This window comes from Hemicordylus capensis, chromosome 3, assembly GCF_027244095.1.
Source record: "Hemicordylus capensis ecotype Gifberg chromosome 3, rHemCap1.1.pri, whole genome shotgun sequence".
NCBI classification, from domain to species: Eukaryota; Metazoa; Chordata; class Lepidosauria; order Squamata; family Cordylidae; genus Hemicordylus; species Hemicordylus capensis.
The window spans coordinates 8180307-8208274 of NC_069659.1; the positions used below are offsets into that span (position 1 = coordinate 8180307).

Here is a 27968-nt window from a genome sequence, read left to right on the forward strand (position 1 = left end):
CTTTACTGATCTTCAAATCTCTATTGAAGACTTTTCTTTTTTGCCAGGCTTTTGCCCTGTAGTTTACTTTATTTGTTTTTTGTTAGTTTAGTTTTTCATTTAGAATGTAATTTTTAATGGTTTTTGTGCACCACCTGGAGTCTTCGGAGTGGGCGGTATATTTAATGTTTCAAATGAATGAATGGATGGATGGATGATATTCTCTTGTTCACTGGGTCACTTCAGACACAACACTAAAAAATGGTTTTGGTTTTGCATATGAACCAACTCTTTGTCATTTGAATTTTTATTGACATTTTGAGTTTTAGTGGTAAACTTGAACTCCAGGCTGCAAGAGTTTGGGAATTTTCTTGGTGTTTTTGGTTTTTGTTAAAAAATCAAAACCCTTTACTCTGTTTATATGGACTGAGCATCCTTTTAATTCCTGAGTTTCTCCTTAGGTTTGTGAACTTCTAACCCTTGGAAAAAAATCCCTTGATGCAATTGTTAGATTAATGTGTAAGTTCCCTCCAAGTGAGGTCATACAGAGGGAATACACCCATGTCTTGAAATCTGATAAACATCACTTCATGGTACTGAAGAGTTTAAATAAATACAAAAACACAACCTTAGGAAAGTTTCAGATTATAATGTAAGACTGTGGTCTGACTGTAAAAAGAGTTAAACATTGGTCACGTGGGTTGGTGTGTTTGGGTCTGAGGTCTTTAATGACTGCACTGTCCCCTAAATTGCCACTTAAAAAATTTATGTTGTGTAAAATAAAATAGTTGTTGAGAATGAAGTACCTTTTAATAGTTTCTCCTGCATCTCTCTCAAAAATCAGAATTTACTCCAAATTTAAGCATACTTAAATTTAAATAGTTCCCATATTTTCATTATAATACTAAATAAAATCAGTGTGACATACTTCTCTGAAAGTATTGGATTGTGGCTTTTGAATTTTTAGGGTATTCTCCAGAGGGAAGAAGGCTTTTGTGCTCATCATGTCTTTGTGTTCCCTCAATAATGCTTGCATTTTTAAGGTAAAGGTAAAGTGTGCTGTTGAGTCAATTTCAACTCCTGTCTCCCACACAGCCCTGTGGTTTTCTTTGGTAGAATACAGGAGGGGTTTACCATTGCCTCCTCCCATGCAGTATGAGATGATGCCTTTCAGCATCTTCCTATATCGCTGCTGCCCGATATCTGCATTTGTAGTCTGATTCAAAACATATTCACAGCACATGGGAGGGATCCTAGAGGACCTCAATAGGAGTTTTTTTTGTTTTTGTTTTGTCAGACTGCCTTGTTTGTTATTCATTCATTCATTTGATGTTTATAACACCCTTCCAAAATGGTTCAGGGCGGTTTACAATTAAAACAAAAAGCATTAAAACCAATAACAATTAAAACAGAAATATAAATATGAACCCCAATTAACAATTAAAACATCTTAAAAACAATTAAACTATCAGAACAAAACCCTGAAAACCAGGTTAGCATTAAAACAATTAAAACTAATAAAAAACCTTGAAAGACCAGGCCAAACAGATGGGTTTTTAAGGGCTCTCTTGAAGGTCAGTAAGGAATTAAGATTGAGAATTTCTGCTGCAAGCACATTCCACTGCCCGGAAGCAGCTACAGAGAAGGCCCGCCTCTGAGTTGCCACCAAATGAACCGGTGGTAACTGGAGACGGACCTCCTCAGATGACCTTAACGTGCGGTGAAGATCCTGTAGAAGAAGACGCTCTCTAAGATATCTCGGACCCAAGCTGTTCGGGGTTTTAAAGGTAATAACCAGCACTTTGTATTTTGCCCGGAAGCATATCGGCAGCCAGTGTAACTGTTTCAAAACTGGAAAATAATGGCTCCTCCAGGTTGCCCCAGAGACCCATCTGGCTGCCACATTCTGAACTAACTGAAGTTTCCGGACTACATACAAAGGCAGCCCCACGTAGAGCGCATTGCAAAAGTCAAGCCGGGAGGTTACCAGCTGATGCACCACTGTTTTGAGGTCGTCCTCTTCAAGGAATGGGAGCAGCTGTCGAATCAGCCAGAGCTGATAGAAAGCACTCCTGGCCTGAGATACCAGGGTGAGGCCTGGGTCCAGGAGTACTCCCAAGCTGCACACCTGCTTTTTCTGGCGGAGTGTAACCCCATCCAGCACAGGAAGATCTAACACACCCCTCAGATTCTGAGCCCATGTTGCTTCGTGATGGTGGCCCCTCTAATTAAAAACAAATTCTTCTTTGTAACCTATGTACAGGCATGGAGGAATCCTTGAAAAGTCTGCCACCTCCCTAGCTTCCAAGGGCAGCTAGGGAGGTGGCAAGAGGACACCTTTAAAAAAGTAGATGAAAGTTCTTACCAGCCCTGCAGCTGCCGCCACCCCTCACAGCCCCCTGGTGCAGCCCAAGCATATGGCGCTCCCTCCAGCAACCTGCCAGCTCGGCGGCGGTCTTCTTCTTCCACTCTCACTGTGTGTGCCGACCCCGCTGATTGCCCTTTAGAAGAGTTTTCAGGGATTTCCCCACCCCTTTGCTTGTAAAGTGGAATCCTCACCAGATTGCCCTTTACAAGCACAGCCCCTGAACTGCCGAACCGGTTCAGTCAAACAGACTGGCTGGTCGGTTTGACCAAACTAGTTCACAGACCAGCGATGCCGTCCAAATTTGAACCGAACTACACATTTCAGTTTGTGCACACGCCTGCTACTTACAAATATTTGTTACTAATGGACCGAACCTGCTACCTATAATTATGTTGCTATAGTATTGCCAATGTTGATTAGCAGTCTTCTCTTCCCCATACCTCCTTTAAGAGATTGGCTTCAAACCGAGTTTGGTGATGACATTTTGGTACCAATGCATTCTTCAATATCCTTAAATAAAGGAGGTGCATGGCTAGCATGTGGGATATTTGCAGCCTTCCAGACTGGACTTAGAGGACCATTTCCTGTGTAATATTGTTTGAACTTCATAATTGTGGAAAGGGCCAGTGTGAGAAGTGTCACTGCTTTCCCAGGACTTTTTGATGATAACTTGCAGCTTTGCTGGCTGAGGCCTTTAGGAGGGTGTTGCAGGTCTAAAGACAATTCTGAAATCTGCAAGTCTCTGTAGTTCTGCCTCTTGCTTCCCAGCCCAACAACTTTCCAGTTCAAAATTTTGGCTGTACGGCTCTCTTGGAGGCCCACAATACCTCAGCACGCCTAGTCTCCTGTGCTTCATTCATCCTGCTACAGCCTTTTGGATGAACAGTTTGAAGTCCATATTTATACAAGAATATTTATACAAGAAGAAGTTGCCATGCGTCAACACTATGCCCAAAGTGGCCGTGAGCTGTTCTGCTGAGAGGCCAGCATTTGTCTGCCCATCAGAATGTCAACACAAAAGAATTCGTAGCTGCACCTTCACAGGCAGCTGCGGTGAGCTGAATCCACCTTAACCATTTTTACTGTCCCCACTGAAGAAAAAAACCTGGCTGAATTCAGATTCTGCTCCACCTTGGTGAGACATTGCACTTAAATATGAGAAATTTGAATCTTGAGCAGAGTCAGTGATTCCACTGCGATACCTAGAAGAAAGCTAAAATGATCTCTTAACATGGAGCCAAGAAAGCTTTTATCTGACTTGAAGGCTCCTTTTGGATGGTGCTATTGAACTCCCTTGACAACTCAAAATTAAAATGATTAAGTGAAAATAGTGTGTAGTTGTTAGAATTGTGCAGAGGATAGTCTCTTTCCTATTCCATATCCTCCCAACCGGGCTATATTTGGAATTGATGCCTGCCTTCCTTAAGTCCAGTTATTTATATGCTACAAACTATTAGGATGAACTTTAAAAAAATGTACTGTTAGTGACTCCCATATGTAATTCCTCCCTCTTAAAAAGAAAGAAAAATTTAAGGCATAATTTGAATAGCATTTTGTAATACCATCACTTAAGAAGTTTCCAGAAGTTGTTAAAAAATAATAATAATAATAAAGCCCAATGCCAATTTTCCAGGCCCACCAAAATTATTTTTCTTAGTTTGTTCAATATCAGATTACGCTCCCTAATGGGCGTAGTGGCTTAGGAGACAGGCTTTGCCCAGCCTTGGGGCTGGGGGGGCGCGCTGGAAATTGACCAACCCTTTCCCTTGCATCAAACGATGTACCTTAGGTAGACACATTCATATGCTGGTGTAACGCGTCCTTCCTTGTAATGCTCCTCCTCCTCCCTTGTTCTTTTTACATTAAATTTGTAATTATAGAAGTCCCACAGCTGCTCATACCGATCCCAAAGAAACTTTGGAACCTCCTAGCATGGCTACCTCTGACAAAGCAGAAACTCAGGGGAGGGGCCCTTTTGGAATCTACAGAATTATGAATTAGGAGGATTATCATCATCATCATCATCATCATCATTATTATTATTATTATTATTATTATTATTGAAAAGTATATGAGCTTATAGCATATACTGCTGTGGCATTCCCAAAATTACAGAAACATTGCCGCATGTATTAAAATAAAACACAGGCATGTATCCAAAGAAGCGCAAGTGGAGGTTTCTCCATGCAGCAGAGCTTTCTCACACCTCTCCTTCCTGCTGCATCTCCTTGTTCCTGCCTGAAAGCTTCTCCTGGGGGGTCTGGGGTCTCCTGGAACAATTTGCAAAGCAGCCTAGGGGGCATCACCCAGAGGTGGAAATTGGCAGAAATCAGTTGCCAAGTGGCAATTGACAAGTAGAAGAGCCTCTCCCACTTTGGATAAGTGGAAATCTCTATGGTTTTCATTCAAGCATATTTTGTCTTCAGGAACGCTAACTAGAACTTTAGTTGCCTTGTATAGGAATATAGGAATATTCCTGCATTAGAATATTAGAAATGTGTTAAATGATTTTAATTAATTGATTTAATGTTTTAAACTATTTTAATTGTAAACCGATGCTGACTCTTTGTTTCAGTACGATTGTGTAAACAATAGCATTAAAAATAGTTGCTGGGTATCACAACCTCTGCCCTTTGGCTAAGATGCTGTGATGTCACGTTCACAAGCATTTCATAAATAATGGAATGTTCAGAAAGACAGCAGCTGCTGTGTAGGAAGAGAGAGGTCCTTCCCCTGCCTGCTACAAGTGACGTTTCAGGTGTCCTTGAGACTGAGCGGAAGTCAAGATAGGAATGCCTTGATTAGGGAAGCTGAATGTGGATGACTGAAGGAAAAGGATAGGGTGCGGTGTGGGCCTGGCTCTGAATCCACAGCCTGGAAGTAGAAAAGTTGGAGGACACATCATAGGGTAGGGATAGGAAGAGACAAAGGATTTGGTGGAAATGAGAAACCAATGGAAGAGGCTGAGCTGGGGGATAATGTCAGATAGGACTCGGGGGCCAGAAAAGAGAGGAAGAGACCAGAGAGTCAAGAACAGGGAATGTGAAGAGTGCCCAGAGTCAGAGATGAAACAGTAAAAAGCTGAGGTGATGGATGCAGTGGGTTGAAGAGTGAGCCTGAGGCGAAAGCGGAGTAGAGTAGGAACGGAGGTGGGAAAGGGGCAAGAGAAGCTGGAGTGTAAACCTTTGTGTAAAGTCTTGCTGCAAGAAGGGACTGGACATGCAGGCAGGGGAGCTGAGGGACTCTGGGCCAGCCAAATCTTTCACTGTAGCCCTCTAGTCTGAACCAAATTTGAAAGAGCTTTTCCTGATGGAGAACATGTGTAGATAGCAATTTAATAAAGATACATTTCCATCTCCTCTCTCCATTTATTTATCTTTGTGTGTTTGCTTCCTGGCTCCTTGTGGTGCAGAGGCTGCTTAACCCCCTTATGTGAAAATCTGGAAAACAGCCTTAAATAAGTGCTTTCATATTTTAATCTCCTGACAACATCCAGTTCTAAATTAGATACTGACTTATAACTGCTTTTCTGGGGCGTGTGTGTGTGTGTGTGTGTGTGTGTGTAAATTAAGCTGTTTATAAAAAAGATGCATAACATTACATATGCCAGATTCTTTAGAATTTACTAATCTAAGCTAAAATCCAACTTCAATTTACTACATCTGCTTTCATGTTGTTTATTGTCAAGATTTAGCCTACCATATTCTGAAAGTTTGCAGTAAAATATACAATGTGGTAATATAGAACTCTGATTTAAAATCCAGTGATGTATCTTAAAAATTTAACACATTACCACCACCACCACTACCCTAGCTGAGCCAGGATCTCCCCTCTCCCACCAACCGTGCAACGCAGTTTGTGGAACCTGCTGCCATAGCATTTGGCGATGGCCATCAGTTTGGATGGCTTTACAATGGGATCAGACCAACGATGGAAGAAACGACAGTTAAGGGATTTTCATCATAATAGCACCCCCAGTTTCAGAAGCAGCATTCCTGTGAATACCAGTTGTGGGGCCCTAAACAATGGAATAAGTTTGTTTGACTTGTTCACTGCTTGCAAACTTTCCAGAAACATCTGGCTGGACAGTTCTAGAAACAGGTTGCTGCAAGAGATGCACCCACCTTGGTTTGAACCAACATTGTCCTACAATGCTTCAAAGAGAAGCCCAGATCTTTGCTTGCTTGCTTATATATTTATTTAAAATATTTTTAAACCTTTCCAGTGTAATAATGCTCAGGACAGCTCATAAAGACATCAAAAAAATATAAAACTAATAAAATTCAGTTAAACTAGACCCAACTAAAACCAGATTTGCAAATAAAAACCCACTAGAGAGAAAATAATTTGGGAGGGCACAGTTGAGTAGCTTTCAGCTACTGTAGTGTGTGTCCTGCTGCCTTCATGAGGCTATAGAGTAGAACAGGGGTTCTCAAACTTGAGTCCCCAGATGATGTTGGATTTTTTTTTATTATTATTATTATTATTATTATTATTATTATTATTATTATTAATTTGATTTCTATACCGCCCTTCCAAAAATGGCTCAGGGCAGTTTACACAGAGAAATAATAAATAAATAAGATGGCTCCGTCTCCAAAGGGCTCACATTCTTAAAATAACACAAGATAGACACCAGCAACAGTCACTGGAGGTACTGTGCTGGAGTGGATAGGGCCAGTTTCTCTCCCCCTGCTAAATAAAGAGAATCACCATGGTAAAAGGTGCCTCTTTGCCCAGTTAGCAAGGGATGGCAACTCCCATCATACTGGGGATGATGGGAGTTGTAATCCAACATCTGGGGTCCCAAATTTAAGAACCTCTAGAACAGAAGATACTCATCTGTCTTGATGAACCTGACATAAGGGTACTAAGCCCTAACAATTTAGTCTCTCATTCAAAACTAGGGCCTTGAATTGTGCCTGAAGACATGTAGAAAATGAGGGTTGCAGCACCAGTGCGATGTGTTGTGTCTCACCCTTGTCAGGCTGTAAGCTGTCATGTTTTGCTCTGGATGAATCTTCTGAACTGCTGTCAAAGATGGCACATGTATGGAGTATGTTACAGTGACTGCCTTTGCATTGTTGTTCATGCACTACTCCTAGGCCTGAATGTGGCAAGATCAGGTGTGTGTGTGGTGGAAAAGCTTTTCTAGTCATCTCTGTAACCCGATTTCTTAGGTGGAATTTTCCCAATTCCAGAGCTGTTCTGTTCACAACTATGTCTGAGACTGAGCTTGTAAGTGTTCTAAGACATTTCTGCAGGTCTGTAGAGACAGGAGTGGTTTGCGAGAACTGAGCAGTATCTGCAAAATGTAAGCGAACAGCAGCCTTTGATTAGTCATGTTGAGAGGTAATTGCTCTGCAGACAGAGTTGTTTAAATCATTCTAAATCTTCTTTAGTCTAAACTCCCTAAGAGCATTAACTTCAGAGTTGTGTGCCCAATAAGTGACTGGCTTGAACGTGCGTTGCAGCTTTGTTCCACTTGCAATGTTGGAGCTCTCCTTTCCATTTTTCCATTGACCCTGGCTCATCGATGCTGGTTCACCTAGCTGGCCAAAATGCATGTTGCTGTCCTGGCTATCTTTCATCTTCGAAAAGGGTCTATCATACTAGTGCAGAACATCTTGGAAGAGTGAAATGCAACACGTGCACTAATGAACTCTTCCTAAAACATTTTATTTGTGGTATTGTGTGTACGTTTTTATAGAAGGCATCCTCTGAGGGGCATTCCATCCTGTGGGAGAGAGAAGGGAGATTGCCTCTTTTAAGGTAGTGCTTGCCATCTGCAATATTTTAAGTGTTTGTGTTTAAAATTTTCCCCAAAAAAATGCTGTCTAGTTAATTGGGTCGCTTTTTAAAAACTGATCCATAATTGTTTTACTTCTTTTATTTATTAAATTTGCTTTTAATAATCTAACATTACAGCTTGATTTATATTCATCTCAACAGCTCAAGGAGGGTAACAATATGTTAACTGCAAAGGCCCCTTTTTGGCGGCTTGCAGAAGGTGTTAGTCTGCTGCAGCATTGAGGGCAGCAGTGTGGGAGAGAGGCAGATCTGACCCAGGAAGGATATGGATGAACCACACAGGTCTCCTGTGCAAGCCCGAGTGACATGAAAGACTGCTGAGCACAACAATGGTTCTTTGAAGCTTTTTTCATATGTGCAGGAGAACCTCTTACTGCATTCTGTCCACTGCTGTTTAGTGAGTGTGCTCTGTACGTCAAAGGGCAAAGTGTCCAATAAGTTAGACTTCAGAGGAACAAACATCTTCACAGAATCATTGTGTGTGGAGATGCCATGTGCAAAAAGGCATTTAGGGCTGGGGTGGACAAACCTATTCCCCTTCCCTGACCAAACGTTTTCTGACTTGCCTACGCACGTGTATTTGTGTGGCAGGGGAGAGCAACCTGCCAGAGTTAATGATGTGATTCAAGTTGTGTCTAGTGTGGCCTGTTATATTTTTATATCTCATTGAGTAACAACTTGACCCTGAACAATGCCTTTGCTGAAATGCTGGCTCACCTTTTGACAAGAATGGTACAAATCCAATCTAAACTATGAGAGAGTGCCAATCTAAATGGCACGCTTAACTGATAAAGAGAAGAGACACTTTTAAAAGTGGTGATTCTCTTGTCTTTAACAAGGAGAGAGCAACCGTCCCTGTTCAACTTAACACAGTGCCCTTTGCTTCTGCCTCCCTTGTATGTATATTCGATTGTGAGTCCCTTTGGAACAGGGAACCACTTCCATTGGTTTTGTTTGTTTTTTCGATGTAAACTCTTTTGAGAACTTATTTCTTGAAAGGTGGTGTATAAATATTCTTAGTAATAATAATGTGCATTTGCATTAAATATGCAGCTCCCTGTGCCTTGGGTGGCTTTGCCTCTAATCTACGTTGCCGGTAGTAATTTTCTTAGTAGTAAGCCAGGATACAGGTAGCAACTTGGCTCTGGAGAGGCAAGCATCAGTTTGAGACTGTGCAATAGCCAGGCCTATGGGCCCTTCTCCAGTCATGGCATGCCATGAACTCTTGTAGCCTGTGTGCCACAAGTTGTCCAGCCATGACAGTAGCCCTACGAGATGACAACTTACTTGTGTGTGTATGTGCTTGTAGCCAACATAATAACTATTGCTGAGTAATTATCTCTAATTACTCAGTTTTTGAGACTTAAAAGAGCACATTTCTCTCTCTCCATCATCTTTTTCGTTCTTTTATACAGTTAAAAAGCCACCTGGCCATCTTGGGCCATTTTGAGGCACATGGAAGTACTTGGAAGAAGCTGCTGTTAACTTTTGCAATTCTGTCTTCATAGCTTAGATACCAACATGGGCTGGGGACTACAGATCTAAGGCAGACTCTTCCTAACCTGAAAAACTTCCTGGAGCATGGGCTCATGGTCAGATGGTAAGTACCGATTTAATCTGCATGGCCAGCAATGTAGGATGGGTGGAAAGCAGTAGTTAATATATACCTTTAACATTGGAGAGAATTCTTGCTTCATATGGCACAGTGCCTTTAAGACTGCTTCAAGTGGTTCCTTTTTCTTTTTCTTTCTGCTAGTATGTCCCCCACATTGAACACCATAGCATCTGAAGGAGACTTGTGATCTCCTTCAGGGCTGGATTTGTTCTGGCTGTTGAAAGGATATGAAAGGCATTGGGCAGGGGTCTGGAAATTGCGAGCGAAGGAATTGTCAGTTCTTTGTGTGAAGATCATGAGTTTTCACTCACCGTATTCAGCTGCAAACTTCATCAGTGAAACACCTGCAAATCCTAGTCTCCCTTTCAAGACAGCAGGTATCAAGCCAGCATTGTTACAGAGAGACGTTCGAGGGTGTGGGAAGAGGCGAAGATGGTTTTGCTGAGAATGTGGAAGCTAGAGGGGTCTGGACGATGGGGGCTTCCAGCTCTCAGATGGTTGGACTTTTTTCAGTTCCCTCCACAAGCTGTTCCCGCCTACCATATTGGTGGTATGATGCTGACTTGGATGCAGTGGTGTCTTAACGTAAGCCGTTCTACTCGTAATTCTTAGTTACTAATCCCAATCGCTTCTTTCCTCCACAACCACGTTCTTTTGCAACTAGTTGAGAGTAGCTCAGCCAGTATGGATGGTTCTGTCTCAAGTTATTTCCCCTGCCACTGATGCTAGATGGAGTGTGTTAACCATCTAAAAAATAAATCAAACGCTTGTATAATTTAGTATTTGCATAACTTAATTTGCTCACAGTAATTGCACAGAATTTGGTTTTCCAGTCTATGGAATGCTGGTTTCTGACCTGTGGTAGATGGTTGTCCCTGGGTGCCTCCTGAGAGTGGCATGTTCTCATTATCAAGACAAAACACATTCTTTGCCTGGCTAATATTTCATAACATGTGCAGATATTAGCCATACATCTCTGGGACTATCGCATTCCCCGCCCCCCCTCCAGTGCATATCTATGCCTCATTTCTTTCTCACCTCCAAGGCTCAGATAGGCCTGATGATTCTGAACAGTGCCTCTTGGTACTTCCTTACAGTATAAATGGTAATGAGGCTTTTCATAGATCCTCCCTCAAGGGGCAGATTAGGGGCCCCATTTCCAACCAGGTCAGTTGGGTGCGAGCATGCCTGACTGCAAGAGCCCGGTTTGCATGTGCGTGCGTGGAATGTGTGTGTGCAGATGGTTAAATTGATATCCATAGAGTCCCGGCTATTAAAACAAAGATTTATGGTGACATATATATACAGCAGGTAGGCCATGCTATTGACTGGCTGCAGTCTCTTGATCCACATGACTGGCAAAGCATTGCCAGATGGCCCACCACATCTGTCAGAATGAGACTAGGGAGAACGAAGTCTTACCAGGAGTCTTCTCATTTGTAGCTGCTCTTCAACTAGATTTCTCCCACTTGACACTCCCTCTGCTTTTGTGTTAATTCAGTGTCTTCCACTGGAATGAAGTAGGAAGACAGTACCTTCTGCTTTCCCTTTCATCCAGGAGGTTACGGCATGTTACAGCGCATAGCACAGTTCTGCAAATCGCTGGTTTTTTAGCAGAACTATGTGATCTTTTTGTTCTAGCTCAGCTTTGCTCATTATGCAAGTGGTACACTAAGCAGGATGTCACCCAGTACGTGTTCTATTCTTGGTTGCAAAATAATTCAGTGTAATTTTAGTGATTCCGAACTACTTTCCAATCAAGAATACAGAGCATGTTGCCCCTGCTGAAACGCCTTCACCTGGAATTGGTGGGGCCTAATAAACTACACATTGCCAACACATGCTTACCTGAGCCACTTGTCATGTGTGGGTGATGGATTGTGGGCACATGCACCCTCCACCTCCACACAGCACAACATGTAACAAGGGCACTCCCTATGAGTCGCAGATTCAGAGCTCTGGAATACACGATTCTTGGGGGGGGGGGGTTGTAATAAAGTAAGATTATTATGATGGACTGATTTGCCCACATACAGGATTCTGCATGGGCCCCCACCCCCATGTTACGTGTGTGGTAGAGGAGCAGAACACACCCCTTCCATCACATCCGTTGCTGTGCCAGCCCAGTGACCAGCTTTTTGTAACTTCCGAATAGGCTCCAAATGAGTTTCATTAAAAAGCATTCACACATTTCTTATCAGAAGGCAAAATGTCAAACCTTGGCATTTTCTACTTATAGACCTCTGGTAGTTTGAATCCCCCCGCTTTTTTAAAGGAGAACCATTTTATGTCACAATCTCTCAACTTGCCAGAACATACCATTTCACTTGCTTTCATATCGGTGTTCTCCTGGCACCTCCTGGTGACCCTGTCGTTATCCTGCATTACTTAAACTATAATTTTTAAAGAGGTGAGAAATTGTTTTTCTTTCTCTCTCTCTCTTTTTTCAACACAGTTGACATGATATTGGCCAAAGAGTTTGCTTGAAGCTTCAAGCATTTGAGATGGCTATAAACCAACTTAAACACCTTCATTTCTTGCTGCCATGAGGTCATGTTTGCAAGGAAAAAGAGAGGAGGGAACCGAATATACATTTATATGTCTTTCTCTCCCCCCTACCCTTTTCTTGAAGCGTTCTCATACTGGGCTATAGTTGTGCATTTTGGCTGGTGGCCAGACAATCACAATTTAGTATTTTAACCAGCTGCGATCAAGTAATGTCCCTCAGAGGGAACATTTTGTAGGGAGGGAAAGATACATATTTGAGACTGTGAATTGTACTCTGTCTTTTCCTCAGTTTTTGCAGGCCTTTTACAAACATATTAAATAACAAGGCAATCTGTTTGGTCTTGTGTGCTTTTCCTAATGGAGAGTGGTTTTTTAAAGAGAAGTTTTTGACCATGAGGGAGAGAAAAAATCACCCATAACAAGATGGCAAAAACAGCAGGGCTGAAAGCAATGCAGTGGATTTGTATAATCAATTAGTGGTAGATTCTTAAATGTGGATGCTGCTCGTGTGTGCTTTATAACTTCATGTAAGTGCTCGTTGTGGATGGAGTTGTTGACTGTTCTATGTGTATATTCCTTGATTTACGCAACAGACAACACATGATCACCTTAACTGGAACCCATCAGACACTGTCCGGACTGAAGTATTTACAGTGGAACTGTCAGGATGGGGCTGTTTAGACAGTCTCCTTTTCTACCCATCCCCACTCCACCATTTGTACCTTGGAAGAAATTGGGATCAGGCCTTGCTTGAACTTGCAAGATGGCCTCTCTTGCTCCTGTCATAGTGTGGCACAGTCAGTCAGGAAATGCAGCATAGATCTGAATGCAGGATCTTCCTTTTTAAAAGAATTTCATCTTGCAAGATCAGGTGAGATCCGGTGTTCAAATGAATGCAGAATTTCTCATTTCAGCACTGAGGAGAATGTCTGAGCCTAAAGCTTGCTCCTGATCCCTCTCTTGATGCGATCCCAGGGGTGAGGTGGAGGCAATAAATAATCTGTCCGAACAAAGCCTGAGACACAGCTCCGGAATCCATCAGAAATGGTGAATGCAGAGGTACAAATGATTTGCTTTGGATACAACATTAAGACAGGCAGATGATACTCAAGACAGGAGGCACCTGGGCCAGGGAGCTTTTGTCCTCCGTTCCTGGAAGGCCATCAATGGCCTGAAACAATGCTTTATACATATCATGTAGTTTGTTTGTTTTTTGATTTTGTAACCCATTTTGGGTGCCTTGGTCAAGGTGGTATGAAAATGCGTAATGAATGGATGGATGGGTGCTTTCTTCAGATATAGACATGAGCAAACGTTCAGATACTTGGAACTCAAAAAGTTCTGATAAAGAGGGAGAGGTGGGGAGAGAGCAAGACCCTTTCCATTGGCTGGCTGGCTGGCACACCTGATCCCTCTTCTCTTGTACTCCATCAGCAACAAGCCATTCTGCATAGGAGAAAGAGACCTCACCCTGGCAACGATCCATCCTGTGTTTTCACGATTGATTCTTCTACCCCTTTACTCTTTCCTTTCTTCCCTATTGTATCATATCTGTCTGTCAAGTAAGCCTGAGGACAAGCACTGTGTCACTTCCAACTTTTGTACAGTGCCTTGCAGACAGTGCTTTACAAAGGAAGAGCTCGGCGTTCTACAGAACCCTAAAGGGGGTAGAGTTATGGAGTGAGGAGAGACAGTGGCCTGCCTGCCCTCTCTCTGTTTATATGTATTCTGAGCATTTTATCTCACTCTTCTATGTTTCTCAATAAATTCCCAAGGCAGTTCACAGAAAGAGAGGGACATCAATTTAAAAGCAATTTGTAAAAACAATTGGCAAATATAATACAAGGTAGCAGCACAGGGGAGATATATAGATATAGATCTTCAGATCATGATGGAATACGGAAGGGGTCAGGTGGGTGTCTCTAGGCACTGCCGCCAAGGTACTAGCTACCTTGAAACTGCCGCCAAGAAAGTGCTCTTCCATCTCCATCCAAGGCCAAGGCTTGGTAGGGATGTGGAACATCCCAGGTACCTTTCCAGCTGAACTGAATGAATGGGCAAGCTCATGTGGCAAGCAGCAGTTCTTTTAGGTATTGCAGTTGTAAACTGCTCGTGGGCTTAAAAGTAGCAATCAACAGTTTGAATTGGGCCCAGAAACAGACCAGAAGCCTACCAATGCATTTAGTAGACTGGAAAGAATAATTCTCAAAAATATTCTCTTCCATTATTTTTACAACTATGATCATTTGTAATGTAAAAATGATCATTTTTTCAAAGTTTACAACTCCCCCCCAGTTTGTTCAGCCCCCTCCCTGGCTGCTTTTAAGGCCCTTCTTAAGACCCACCTGTTTCATCAAGGGCGTTTGCCCTTTAATAATTTAGAGCCTTTGGAGGAGGCGGTATACAAGACGTATAAATAAATAAGCAAGCAAGCACTGGTAAATATTCTTTTCCAAGTCTAAATGAAAGCCATTTGCTGTCTATGTATTTCTAACAAATTGCTATGTAAGCAGTGTGCATTTTCCTCTGTAGCTCTAGATTCTTGAAGTGTGTCTGTGTTGTATTTAAATAGAAGAACTGTTGACTTGGTGATGGATCAAGTCAACACGTTGTGGACTGGGTTAAATTTGGAGCAGGTTAACAGCTTTGGAGTTCTGTTGGTCCCAGCATTACTTCTGAACATCCAGATGTCTGCCGTGACCTGGGAGACCTTTGCCCAGCTTCTGCTGATGTGCCAGCAGCATCCATTTCTGTGTCTGTCAGATCTGGCTATGGTGACTCATGCCCTCACTGCATCTAGACTGGATTATTGCAACACACTGTACATAGGGCTGCTCTTGAAGACCCTTTGGAAACTTCACTTGATCCAGAATGCAGCCACCAGAGTCTTGATGGAATCAAGATGTCTGAGCCACATTACATCAGTCCTCTCTGTAACTTGCGCTGGTTACCAATAAGTTTCTGGACATTGCTCCGTGCCAGTGTTTACTTTTAAAGCCCGAAAGGGTTTGGTGCCAAGGTATCTGAAGGATTGCCTCCTTCCAAATGGATCTGCCCAGCTGATAAGAACTCACTGACAACCTCCTGTGTCTGCCCCCTTCATTAGAAATTCATCTGGAAAGCATGCAGGGCATTGCTTTCTCTGCAAATGATCATAAATCTGGCTACCCCAAAGATGCATCTTTTTTCGGCTGACTTTCTCTATGGTTAACTGACAAATTGCCTATTGTTTGATTTTGTTTCTCATGTTTTGTCTTCTGTTTCATATTTTCGATCTTGCATTTTTGTATGGCACTTTGGAGTTTTACTTATTTAATTGTCAGTCACTCTGGAGTTTTTAATAAAAAGCAGAGTGGAAATCTTTTAAACACACCCACAAAACATGAAGTCCTTGGATGTTCTCAGTTAATGCAGAGCATATTCTACATGTCCAGCATTGATATTTCTGTTAAGTAAGATCTTAAATTAAGATCTTTGAGCAATCTTAAACCCTGTGGTGCTGTAGATAGAGGACTGGGAAACCTGGGTTGAAATCCTCACTGAATAGCAAAGCTCATTGGTTGGTTGTGGCTAAGTAGCTGTTGTATATTTTTCTTCACAGTGGCATTGAAAGAGCAAATGAGGTAAATGCATGGCCTATAGAATAAATACTGAACTATAGGAATAGCTATTGAAATATATTTCAGAAATAATAAATACTAATAGCAAATCTGGTAGGCCGGAACCTGGCTATTCTATGTGTGCCCGTCCCAAGACTTGTATGCCAGTCCTAGATTGTACAACTTAGGTTGGTCAGATTTGATAACTGATTCTGAAGGTTGTAAAGCAGTTCTGCAAATGCTCTTTTTTCTTACGCTCTCGTTTTTCTAAACAGCGATCGTCATCACACTTCCAGTGCTATTCCAGTTCCAAAGAGACAAAGTTCCACGTTTGGGGGTTTGGATGTCAGCTTCTCCAGCAGCCATCCTTCTCCAGACAAGGGACTCCGAAAACGGGCCAACTCGGAGAACGAGAGACTGCAGTACAAGACTCCGCCTCCAAGTTACAACTCTGCTTTAACACAGCCCATTGCCATTGTAGGAGAGCCTGAGAAAAAGGGTGGGTCTCTGTCCTCTTCTCTAGATACCTCCATTGACTTCTCAAAAGAAAACGAAAAGGGAGAGCATTTGTGTGACAGTTTAAATGGCGAAACCAGGAGCCTACACAATGTCCAAGACCGGCAAGAATCTTACCTGGGACCTGCTCGTGCAACCAATGGCACGATCTTGCCGGCCGAGCATCCTGGTGCCACAACCAATGAGCAGCCGTGTGTGTTCCGCACCCCACTTGGTGCTGATCTCCTTTGCACAGTTGAGCAGGCAGAAGAGATCATGGGGATGGAAGCCACGGGATTTGGGACAGGAGACCAGCTCGAAGCCTTTAATTGCATCCCTGTGGAACACGCTGTAGCAGTGGAATGTGATGAACAAGTCCTTGGGGAATTTGAAGAATTCTCCCGAAGGATCTGTGCACTGAACAAGGACGCCCCCACTTTCCGCAGGCCACGAAAGGGTTCGGACAAGTGAGCTTTGGGCACCAGGCTGGTGGAGGTGTGGTGGTGGTGGTGGTGGCACATTACCAAGGTGAAACTATATATCTGCAATGAAGATACAACTTGCACTCATAATCCCTGATCATTTATGGGGTGGAATTGTGGGTTGGGGGCGGGGGGAAGAGCCGTTGCTATAGTTTTGGGAAGTCAATTTTGATTACACACAATCATGGTATATCCACAGTCCAGGTAAACACCCACTATTTCCCAGCCTAGTTTCCTAGTATTTACAGATTGCTTTGGCACTTGGATCAGGCTGTGGTAGCTGTCTGCTTTAAGTTTTATTATTTAGATATTTCAACCAATTGAGCGGGAAGGATGAGTTAAATGTTTACCTGAAGATGAACGAACGAGTGTGTGTGTGTACATACACTTCAAAAGCTTGTTGCATTCAACTAGGTCTTGCAGTCCAGTTCAGCGGCAAGCACAAATGGTTTTCTTAGTTTGGGAAACGAGCAGGAAACTTCAGGAGACTTGTCTCTCTCAATAACACATGGGTAAAAGCATGTAAAAACTTTTTCTCTCACACTATTTGATTTCCTTTCTTCCCACGTGCTCTTGTTGCCAGCAGTCACTGAGCAGTTGTGCATAGCTCAGAGGAATGAATGGGACTTATGCAAGAGCACTTGCATGAGTCCTACTCATTTAAATGGGTTATGTGCAGGAGATGTTCCCAGTGGATTGAACCCATTGCTTTTAGGTAAATAATTTGGGGATCAGAGACAAAATGTGCTTAAGTGTCACCCCAGTCTTATCATTGTATAACAGATGACTCCTCTCCAGCTTAGGAGTACACCACACATTTTTGTCTTGAGCTAGCAGACACATGTTGTGTGCTCCCAGACCAGCCCTGCAAATGGAAGCTGCTGTTTTTGGAGTGTGTCAAATCTTGCGCCTGTTTGGTAGATGGTCGATGTGCACTACAAGTGTGTTTCATGGGACCATAAAAACAGATAAGGAAATCACCCTTAAGCACATCATTATTTTCAGACCTTCATTGAGCTCTGAAGCAGTTTACAGATGTGCAAGTCAGACTTTATCTATACAGTGCAATAGATTTGGGGTTACATGAATTAATAGTACTTAATCCTTTTTAAAAAAAATAAATCACACCAATCAACCAAACCATTCAACTGGAGGTGTCTCCTATAATTTATCAGTGGGGCAAGTTTGACTCTAGATGAGGTAGTTTACCACTGGCGCACGTGTTTCCAACTGCACTAACATACAAGTAGATGTTGCAGTCTGCTTGAGATTCCCAACAATATGCATTTTGGAGTTCAGATGAGTCTGGCTCTTGCTTTCTACATTGTATACCGAAGTCTGGGCTCAGTTGTGGGCTCATAAATATATATATATATGTATAGCAGAATAAAAGTTTAATTTACTTCATGGTGCCTAAATAACTTCTTTTCCCCGGGTAACTTCTCTTGAGCCTTTGGTTCAGCCTATTGGGCAAATGTTATAATAAAGCTTGGAAAACTGTTGAGGAAACAGTTGATCTGAATATGAAGAAAGTGGGCTGTTTCTACAACAGAGTATATCATGGGAGTGGCTTTCCCCATGTCACCCTACGAGACCTAACCAGCATCAAGATCATATTCTGTTTCTCATCTAACAGCATGGTTTAATTGTGCTTTTAACTACAACATTGTGAAATGAAAAGAAAATCTATATCGCCTTCCTGTAGATGTTTCACACGTGAAGGTGGTCTTGTGGATATATGTGTAGTAATTCCAACTGACTTACAGTAGATCTGTTTGGAGACTATAATTTATATGGTTACTTCTAATTGGAGTAGCTGACATATAGAGCAAGGATTATTATTATTATTATTATTATTATTATTATTATTACATTTATATCTCGTTCTTCCTCCAAGGAGCCCAGAGCGGTGTACTACATACTTGAGTTTCTCCTAACAACAGCCCTGTGAAGTAAGTTAGGCTGAGAGATGCGTGACTGGCCCAGAGTCACCCAGCTAGTATCATGGCTGAATGGGGATTTGAACTCGGGTCTCCCCAGTCCTAGTCCAGCACTCTAACCACTACACCACGCTGGCTCTCGTGGTGCACTGGTGCAGTGAGAGAGCATCCTAACAGAACTGCTCAACTAACTGCATTGGTGCAGCAAATTTTGAAGCCCTTACTTTCCCCAGGAAGCCCTCTATGCCACCAAAAAATATGTCCATGAGGGTTGTGCAGCCCTCGGGGACATTTTTTGGGTGGCACAGGGGAAGTGGAGGGTGTCAAGCTGCTTCTGCATCAGTGCAATTAGTCGGGAAGTTCTCTTGGGCTGTTCTCTTGCTGCAACTTGCTTGACATGTCAGCCCCTTTATCTTCTAGCAGTGGTTTTCAGGCTTTCCATCTTCAAAGAACCAATGCCATATCAGCTTGCCTGCTCAGGAACCCCTATTTGGAATACATTCTAAGCCAGATGCTCAGTTTGCCTGGTGTTCCAGCTAGGCCTGTCACCCTCTGATGAACCGATAATCTAATTCTGTAGAACAGGGATGAGCAGACCTCAGGCTGGTGGGATTAACTTTTTTTTCCCCCACTCAAACACCAACATCCAGGGCATGAGCCAGGTGCAAAATTGAGCTTTTTTTTTCTTTTCCCCTTTTCATTTCAACAGCATTTGATTGTGGCTGTTGTTATACAACCAGAAGTTCAAACTCTTGCTGACCTACTGCAAATCACCCAGACCTACCAGTCGAGCCCTCTCTACTTTCTGCCTAACCCTGCCATGGAAGGTCTTACTATTCTGACTTGTGAGGGAAGACCAGCAGTGGGAGGTAGCCTGCCTTGCAAGGTGGTGGGTCTGTCATGACTCATCTTCTCCTGGAGGAATGCCTAATAACCCCTGGACTTCACAGGAAACAGTTGGAAAGCCACTGTTCTAGATAGAAAAAGACCCAACTTATTCTAACCTGTTCCATTCTTAGAAGATGTCCATGGGACAATGATCAGTTTGGAAATCCCACCATCATGTCAGCCAGCAAAGAACATTTTGGCAAAGCATAAATATCTAAGTAAATCAAATGCAGAGGGCTTTGGGGTCCGTTCATGCTTCTTCGTGAGAGGGCAATGATGGTTTCCTGTGCACTCGAAGGATGTTGCCCATCTCTTCACTTTTTCCACTTCTGCTGTCGTGAGGCAGAAAATGCAGCTGTGACAACGTTTTGTAATCTGCTGTTCACATAACAGTGCCAAAAGCTTTCATGCATGAGGGCAAAATCTGATTCCTTCCATGAAGCCAAATGTTCTTTCGTGGAAGATGCTTGCTCTTGGCTTCACAAGCTGAGAGACATGTTTAGTGGTGATTGTACAGTGTAATCTCTAACTGCACGAATAACCCAACTATCAGCTGGAACATTCCTGTGTGTAGTCAAATTGCACACCTGTTCTTCTGCTTGTTTAGTAATGCCATCCTGGCTTGAACTTATCCAGGTTAAACCAGTCCTCTTGAGTGAGCCGACCTCTGTCTGAATCGCCGAGAAGTCAGCTCAACATGGAGTTAATTAGCAGTGTTAGTATGTATTGGACTTCTCCCAAAAGAGAGAGTTTGACAAATCCAAATTAAATTGAAAGAAAGGGGGAAATAGTTATTGGCATTACTTATGGCCATCACACTGAGGTCATTCACACAATCAGAAACGGTATTCTACCCAGGTTTGGGAACGGTTGGGAGCTGCTTCCAACTTTCAATTGTAGATGTGATTGTGTGGAAGCAAGGTAGGAAGGAAACCTGGATAGAAGTAGCCATGATGGCAGGCAGAGGTAATGATGCACTTAGGTAATTATGGAGCCTGGACCTAAAGCCCTTTGGAGTGCCCCCCCCCCATTCGCTGGAGGCCCCCCTCCCACTGCAAGTTAAGCATCATCCACCTAGACACACACACCCCATGAGATACACAGTATCTTTGATATGTGGGGTATACTTATGCAAATATGCAGTAGCAGAAATATTTCATCTTGCAACTTAACATATTCCCATCCCGCATCTTTCTTTCTCCATTCCCCCGTCTCTAAAGCACCAGACAGAGGTCATAATCACACTCGGTCACCCGGCGCAGTGCAGGCCAGCAGCAACCACACCACCTAGGACAGTCTAAAGAGGATTGGGGGCCCCAAGGGGGTGTGGAGGCCCTGGACGTCAGCCCCGAAGTCCAGGGGTAAGAGCGCCACTGATAGCAGGTGCTTCATTGACTGGGAGGTGCAGGAGAGGTGAGAAAGACCAGTCTTGCTCTTCGCACTCGGGGACTGCAACCTGTTTTATATATTGTATTTAGGAATAATCTGTCCAGTATGTGCACGCAGTACCATGTACACACATATCCCATGTGTATAAAGATGGTTTTTTGTGTATGCAAAATATGACTGCTCATTTGAATTTTCTTACGAAAGGTGAGGCATTCTCCATAAATGCATATCTATTTTGCGCTTTCAAATTGGTTCCCAAATTATAAAATGTCACACATTAAAGGGCCTGAAGGGAGTGGCTCACTCAAATTAATTATTTTATTAATTAATTAAATTAATTGATCGATCAATTGATTGTTTAATTAAATTAATTAAATTAATTTGAGTGGCTCATATAAAATGTCACACATTAAAGTGCCTGAAGGAGTGGCTCACAAGTACATACACAGCCCTTGATTTCTCATTTGAGAACAGCCCTGCTCATCCGGTCCAAGGTCCATCTAGTCCAGCATCTTCTTACACACAGTGGCCCACCAGATGCCTCTGGGGAGCCCACAGGCAAGAGCTGAAGGCACATCCCCTCTCCTGCTGTTACTCCCCTGCAACTGGTATTGAGAGGCATCTTGCTTCTTACCAGGAGATGGCCTGTAGTAGGGATGTGCAGGAAGCGTTCTGGCACCTCTTTTGAGGTGCCAAAACACTTCAAGCTGCCCCCACTGAATCGTTTCGGCAGAGGCAAGCAGGCACTTTAAAAGGAGGAAGGGCAGGTCTTGCCTCCTCCTCCTACCCCCCCTCCACCCCAGCGTGGCACTGTCAGAATTAAATGCTCTGTGTGCAGCAGCCTGTAGGTCTCCTCCCAGCGTTGGCATGGAAATAGCATCTGAGTGGTCAGCATGTTGCCATTTAATTCAGACAGTGCTGTGCAGGGGTGGTGAAGTAGCCATGGAGGGGCAAGAAAAACCTGCCTTCTTCCTTTTAAAGCACCTGCTCTCTGCCTCCAAAATGATTCAGTGGGGGTAGCTCAAAGCGTTTCAGCACCTCAGAAGAGGAGGAGCTGAAGCACTTCGTGCACGTTCATTACTATAGTTTCGTGTACATCTCTAGCCTATAGCCCTCAGACTAGTAGTCCCTGATAGACTTGTCCTCCATGAATTGATCTAAGCCCTTAAAGTCATCCAGGTTGGTGGCTGTCACCACATCTCGTGGTAGAGAATTCCATAGGTTAATTATGCATTGCTAGTTCCTTTTGTTGGTCCTAAATGTCTTGGCCTTCAGTTTCATGGGATTTGACCCATGGTTCTAGTGTGATGGGAGGGGGAGAAGAACATTCTCTTCTCTCCACACCATGCATAATTTTATAGATCTTTATCACGTCACCCCTCAGTTGTCTTTTTTCTAAAATAAATGCCCCAGGTGTTGTAGCCTTGCCTCCCAAGGAAGGTGCTTCAGGCCCCTGATTAACTTGAGCCCTCTTCTGCTCCTTCTCCAGTATGTTGACCAGAACTGTACTTAGTACTCTAAATGCGGCTGCATCATAGTTTTGCATAAGATCATTATGATAGTAGTAGTTTTATTTTCAACCCCCTTCCTAATGTTTCCAAGCATAGAAATCCAAGCCTTTTTCACAGCTGCTGCTGACTTGACACATTCAGTGAGGTGTCCACCATGACCCTAAGATCTCTCTCCTGGTCAGTCACCAGCAACTCAGGCCCCATCGGTGCATATGTAGAATTGGGCTCCCGCTACACCACCACCATATGCATCACCTTACACTTTCTAGCATTGAACTGCATCTGCTATTTTGTCACTCACCCACCCAGTTTTGGAGAGATCTTCTTGGAGCTCCTCATAGTCTGTTGTGGATTTCACTACCCTAATTTTTTTAGAACATTTATATCCTGCTCTTCCTCCAAGGAGCCCAGAGTGGTGTACATAATTATGTTTATCCTCACAACAACCCTGTGAGGTAAGCTAGGCTGAGAGATAAGTGATTGGCCCAGAGTCACCCAATGACCTTCATGGCTGAATGCTTATTTGAACTCGGGTCTTCCCAGACTTAAGCCAACACTCTAACTGCTACTTTGGTATCCTCTGCAAATTTGGCCACCCTGCTGCTTACCCCAATCTCTAGATCTTTTATGAATAAGTTAAAAGCACTGGTCCCAGTACAGATCCCTGGGGGAACCTCACTTCTTCCTTCCATTTAGAGAACTGGCCATTTATTCCTACCCTGTTTCCTGTCTTTCAACAAGTTACCAATCCACACATGAACCTGTCCCCTTATCCCATGACTGCTAAGTTTTCTCAGGAGTAGGAACATAGGAAACTGCCATATACTGAGTCAGACCATTGGTCTATCTAGCTCAGTATTGTCTTCACAGACTGGCAGCGGCTTCTCCGAGGTTGCAGGCAGGAATCTCTCTCAGCCCTATCTTGGAGATGCTGCCAGGGAGGGAACTTGGAACCTCGATTCTCTTCCCAGAGTGCCTCCATCCCCTGAGAGGAATCTCTTACAGTGCTCACACATCAAGTCTCCCATTCAGTTGCAACCAGGGCAGACTCTGCTTAGCTAGGGGGACAAGTCATGCTTGCTACCACAAGACCAGCTCTCCTCCAGTCTTTGATGAACTTTGTTTAAAGCTTTTTGAAAGTCCAAGTATACTATGTCAACTGGCTCACCTTTATCCACATGCCTGTTGACACTCTCAAAGAACTCCAAAAGGTTATTGAAAAGATTTACATTTGCAGAAGCCATGCTGGTTCTCCTTCAACTGGGCCTGTTCTATAGGTATAACAGTTTTATCTTTGAGAATGCCTTCCATCAATTTGCCTGGCACAGATGTTAAGCGAACCAGCCTGCAACTTCCTGGATCCTCCCTGGATCCCTTTTTGAAAACCAATGTTACATTGGCTACTTTCCAGTCCTTTGGTACATAGCCTGATTGTAGGGATAAGTTACATATTTTTGCAAGGAGGTCAGCAATTTCACATTTGAGTGCTTTACTCTCGGGTGGATGCCATCTGGCCCTGGCATCCACCCCCAAAAATGTTAATTTTAATTTTTCCAGACAGTTTAGGACATCATCTCTTGTCACCTCTATCTGACTCAGTTCTTTAGCCTCTGTCCCAGAGAAGCTCGGTTCAGGCACAGGTATATGCTCAGTGTCATCTGCAGTGAATAAAGATGCAAAGAACTCATTTAACTTCTCTGCAACCTCCATATCTTCCTTAATCTCTTTCACTCCCTCATCATCTAACAGACCAACTGCCTCCCTGGCAGGTTTCCTCTTTCTGATGTATTCAAATATGTTTTTGTTATTCCCCTTGTTGCTTTTAGCTAAATGTTCTTCAAACTCTCTTTTCGCCTCCCTTATTGTCACCTTGCATTTCTTTTGCCAGAGTTTGTGTTCATTTCTGTTCTCTTCATTTGGACAGGCCTTCCAAATTTTGAAGGAATTCTTCTTCTCTTTTATGGTTTCCTTGACTTTACCTGTTAGCCATGCTGGCATCCTTCTGGACTTTCCTCCTTTTTGGTATGCATTCTAACTGGACTTTTATTATTGTGGTTTAAGATGAACGCCATGCATTCTGGAATGAAGTGACTCTTAATTTTCCCTTTCAGATTTTTTTCACCAAACTCCTCATTTTAAAGAAGTTTCCTCTTCTGAAGTCCCAAGTGTCTGTGTTAGACTTCCTTAGTGATACTCTCCTCGCATATATGCTGAATTTGATCACACTATGTTCACTGTTCACTAAAGTTTCCATGACACTGATATTTTGCACCAGGTCCTGGGCACCACTCAGAATTAAGTCCAAGGTCACCCTCTATCTGGTTCGTTCCATGCCCAACTGTTCTAGGGCACAGTCATTCAGTGTATCTAAAAATTTGGCCTCTTTGTCATTACCTGACTGTGAATTTGCCCAGTCTGTAATTGAAGTCATCCATTATTACAGCTCTGTCTCTCTTTGACACCTCCCTGATTTCCTTCCGCTACTCTCAGTTACTGTCAGCATTTTGATCCAGAGGGCGATAGCACGTCCCTAGTAGCACATTCCCTTTCAGGCCTTCTATTGTCACCCACAGAGTCAGAGGCGTAACTATAGGGGGGGCAGGGGGGGGCACGTGCCCCGGGTGCCATCTTTTCTGGTCACGTGGGGGGCGCCGCCATGACAAAAAATTAAAAAAAAAATTTTTTTTTAATTTTTTGTTAATACAAATGTTTCCTGCTCAGTGCAGCAGTGCTGCAGCAGTCAAGGGAGTGCGTCGGCGCCCCCTCCCCCACGAGCAGTCCCTTCCGCGCCGCCTGCGCCCCCCCCCCGTTGCTTTGCTGGTGCCTGGCGGCCAGTCAGTGGCCTGGCTTGGCGGCGGCAGCGGGCGCTTGTGAGGAAAAATCTAAGTATAATGTACTATGTTGGGGGGGGGGCGGTAGGGGGGGCACCATTTCAGTGCTTGCCCTGGGCGCCGTTTTCCCTAGTTACGCCTCTGCACAGAGTTTCTGTGGAGGACTCCACTCTTCCTAGGTTTTCTAGCTTGTTAGATACTCTGTCCCTTCTTAAACATGCAGTGTTGCTCCTCCTCAGAATGACATGTATCCAAGTATATTTTTTATAAAAAGTTAGTGCTAGTCTGCACCCATCATGTAATAATGCATCGGCTTTCAGATCCATCATCAAAGGCATGATATACCTGTTGAAAATCGGGAGACAGTTGTTTGAATTTCTAAAATAAAGATGGATATTTTTCTGACTTTAGTTGTGTGTGGGATTTATTTATTTATTTACTTACTTATTTACTTATTTTAACACATTTTATACCGCCCCAACACATTAGTTAAAACAAAAACAAAAAGCTTAAAACATTACAACCAATTAAAAATTTTAAAACAATATTTTAGAGCAGCATTAAAACCATTAAAACAATATTCATTAAAAGCCTGGGTGAACAGATGCATCTTTAAAGACTTTTAAAAAGCTGCCAGAGATGGGGAGGCTCTTATTTCACTAGGTCACGCATTCCAAAGCCTCGGGGCAGCAGCAGAGAAGGCCCATCCCTGAGTGGCCACCACATGAACCAGTGGCAAATGCAGACAAACCTCTCCAGATGATCTCAGTGGGCAGCGGGGTTCATGATGAAGAAGGCGTTCTCTTAAATACCCAGGGCCCAAGCTGTTTTTAGGGCTTTATAGGTTACAACTAACACTTTGTATTTTACCCGGAAACATATCGGCACTCTAGCATTCAGCATCACTAAGGGGACAGAATGGAAAGTCTTGAAGAACAGATCAATTGAAGGGTTGTCCAATTAATGGAAAAATATTTTGTAAAATGTCAGGGTGGTGCAGAGGAGCTAGATATGGGAAAAACCTGGTGGGGGGGGGATCATGTGGAAAGCATAGATAAGCAAGAATAACAGAATACTACTGCATTAAGAGGGATCAAGGAGGGTTTTGAGGATTTGAATATTTATGTTTAGTCCTGGGAGCGGAAGGGGCTTCCACTGACAGAATAGCACTCTCTCTGCAAAAGGTTAGAGGATACAACACATTGACTCAACTATGTGCAATTAATCTTGCTGATAAATCGGTGTCCTCCATTTTATCTACTGAGTATGTATGATGGCCAGTTCTTATGCACTTTCTTCACTCAACTTCTATTGACCCTGACGTTTCTGGGTGTACACATACACACACATATACCATTTATCCATTACTGCAGGGGATTGTGGCTGGGGATTAATGGGAGTTGTAGTTCAACAACCGTCGGAGAGCCAAGCTTGTCTACCTCTGCAGTACGGGCTGTAGCCTCCCAAGCCGCATTTGGCAACACCTCCTCCCACCCCCACCCCCTCTTTTTCAGTCACTGGGCATGGAGAATCAAAGGTTGGCCTACACAATCCATCCTGTATTACAAGCAACCAGTTGAGGCTATTCACACTGATGTGAATTTGGTTTGTCCCTGGGTCCGCCTTAAGCCAATCAAACAGACTCAGTGGGAATCTCTTTTGAGGCGTTTATTGCTACTGCAGTTTAGCAAGGTATTCAATGGGCTACGGCTCAGCATTGACTACAAATTGGTTATAGGTGCATCTTACATTTATACAGACAATCTGAATGATGCTGACACCCTAGACATAGTATACGTGGCAATAAAATGGTGGACTAAGTATCTAGTATGCATGCGAATGATTCATTGTTCATCTGGTGATTACTCCTTATTTGGTTACATCCTGTTTTCTTAACTGTCAGCAAAGAACAGCGAGAATCCTGTGAGAACCAAGTTTCTTAGATACAATTTAGTGGAGAGAGATAACGACATTGATCATGAGAGGCCGTGATGTCCCTGAGCTGGGCTGGGGTTACTTTGAGTTAGAATGTGGTATTCTGGGCAAACCTGGAGTTTCTTTGGTTTTCTAAACACATCAACACGATGGGGTGAAATCGGACTAGCGGAGGCTAGGCCGAGTTTGCCCCATCGCGTGAACCACCGGGCTCAGCTGCGAACCTGGTGGTTCCTAGGCGGGAAAACCCACCTAAATACCCCTGCCCTAAAACCAGGTTTGCGGAGCAAGCGCTCCGCAAACCTGGTTTTGGAGATCGTGAGTAGCCACGGCACGGCTCCGCGCCGTGGTTACTCATGAATAGGCCCCTGGAGGGGAGTCAAAAAGCCGCCTCCCGACTCTGGGGGTCTCCCCAGTATGCCCTGTGTGCTCGCACAGGGCATACCGGAGCTTCCGGGGACCGCGCGGCCCCTGAGCTCCCCAGCCCCCACTGGCTCCATCACGGAGCCGGCAATCATGTCGGCGGCCATTTCAACCACCCAGGGCTCCCGCCCAGATCATCTGCGGGGAGAGCGGGCTTAGCCCGATCTCCCCGCTCAGCTCACCAAACCAGGTCT

The 27968-nt window shown here is 43.6% G+C and overlaps 1 protein-coding gene across 5 annotated transcripts in view; it reads left to right on the forward strand.

Moving 5' to 3' along the window:
- The window catches only part of UVRAG (UV radiation resistance associated), a 137107-nt gene extending 118843 nt beyond the window's left edge, over positions 1 to 18264 (forward strand). For 3 of the 5 annotated variants that reach the window (XM_053307435.1, XM_053307436.1, XM_053307437.1), the window contains 2 exons: positions 9667 to 9758; positions 16156 to 18264. In XM_053307435.1, coding sequence (XP_053163410.1) covers positions 9667 to 9758; positions 16156 to 16846 — 783 coding nt within the window. In that variant the 3' untranslated portion in view covers positions 16847 to 18264. Of the gene's footprint in view, positions 1 to 9666; positions 9759 to 9914; positions 10359 to 13195; positions 13341 to 16155 lie in introns of all 5 variants that reach the window. The other 2 variants (XR_008319105.1, XR_008319106.1) reach the window with 2 other exon arrangements.
- The last annotated feature ends 9704 nt before the right edge of the window (positions 18265 to 27968 follow it).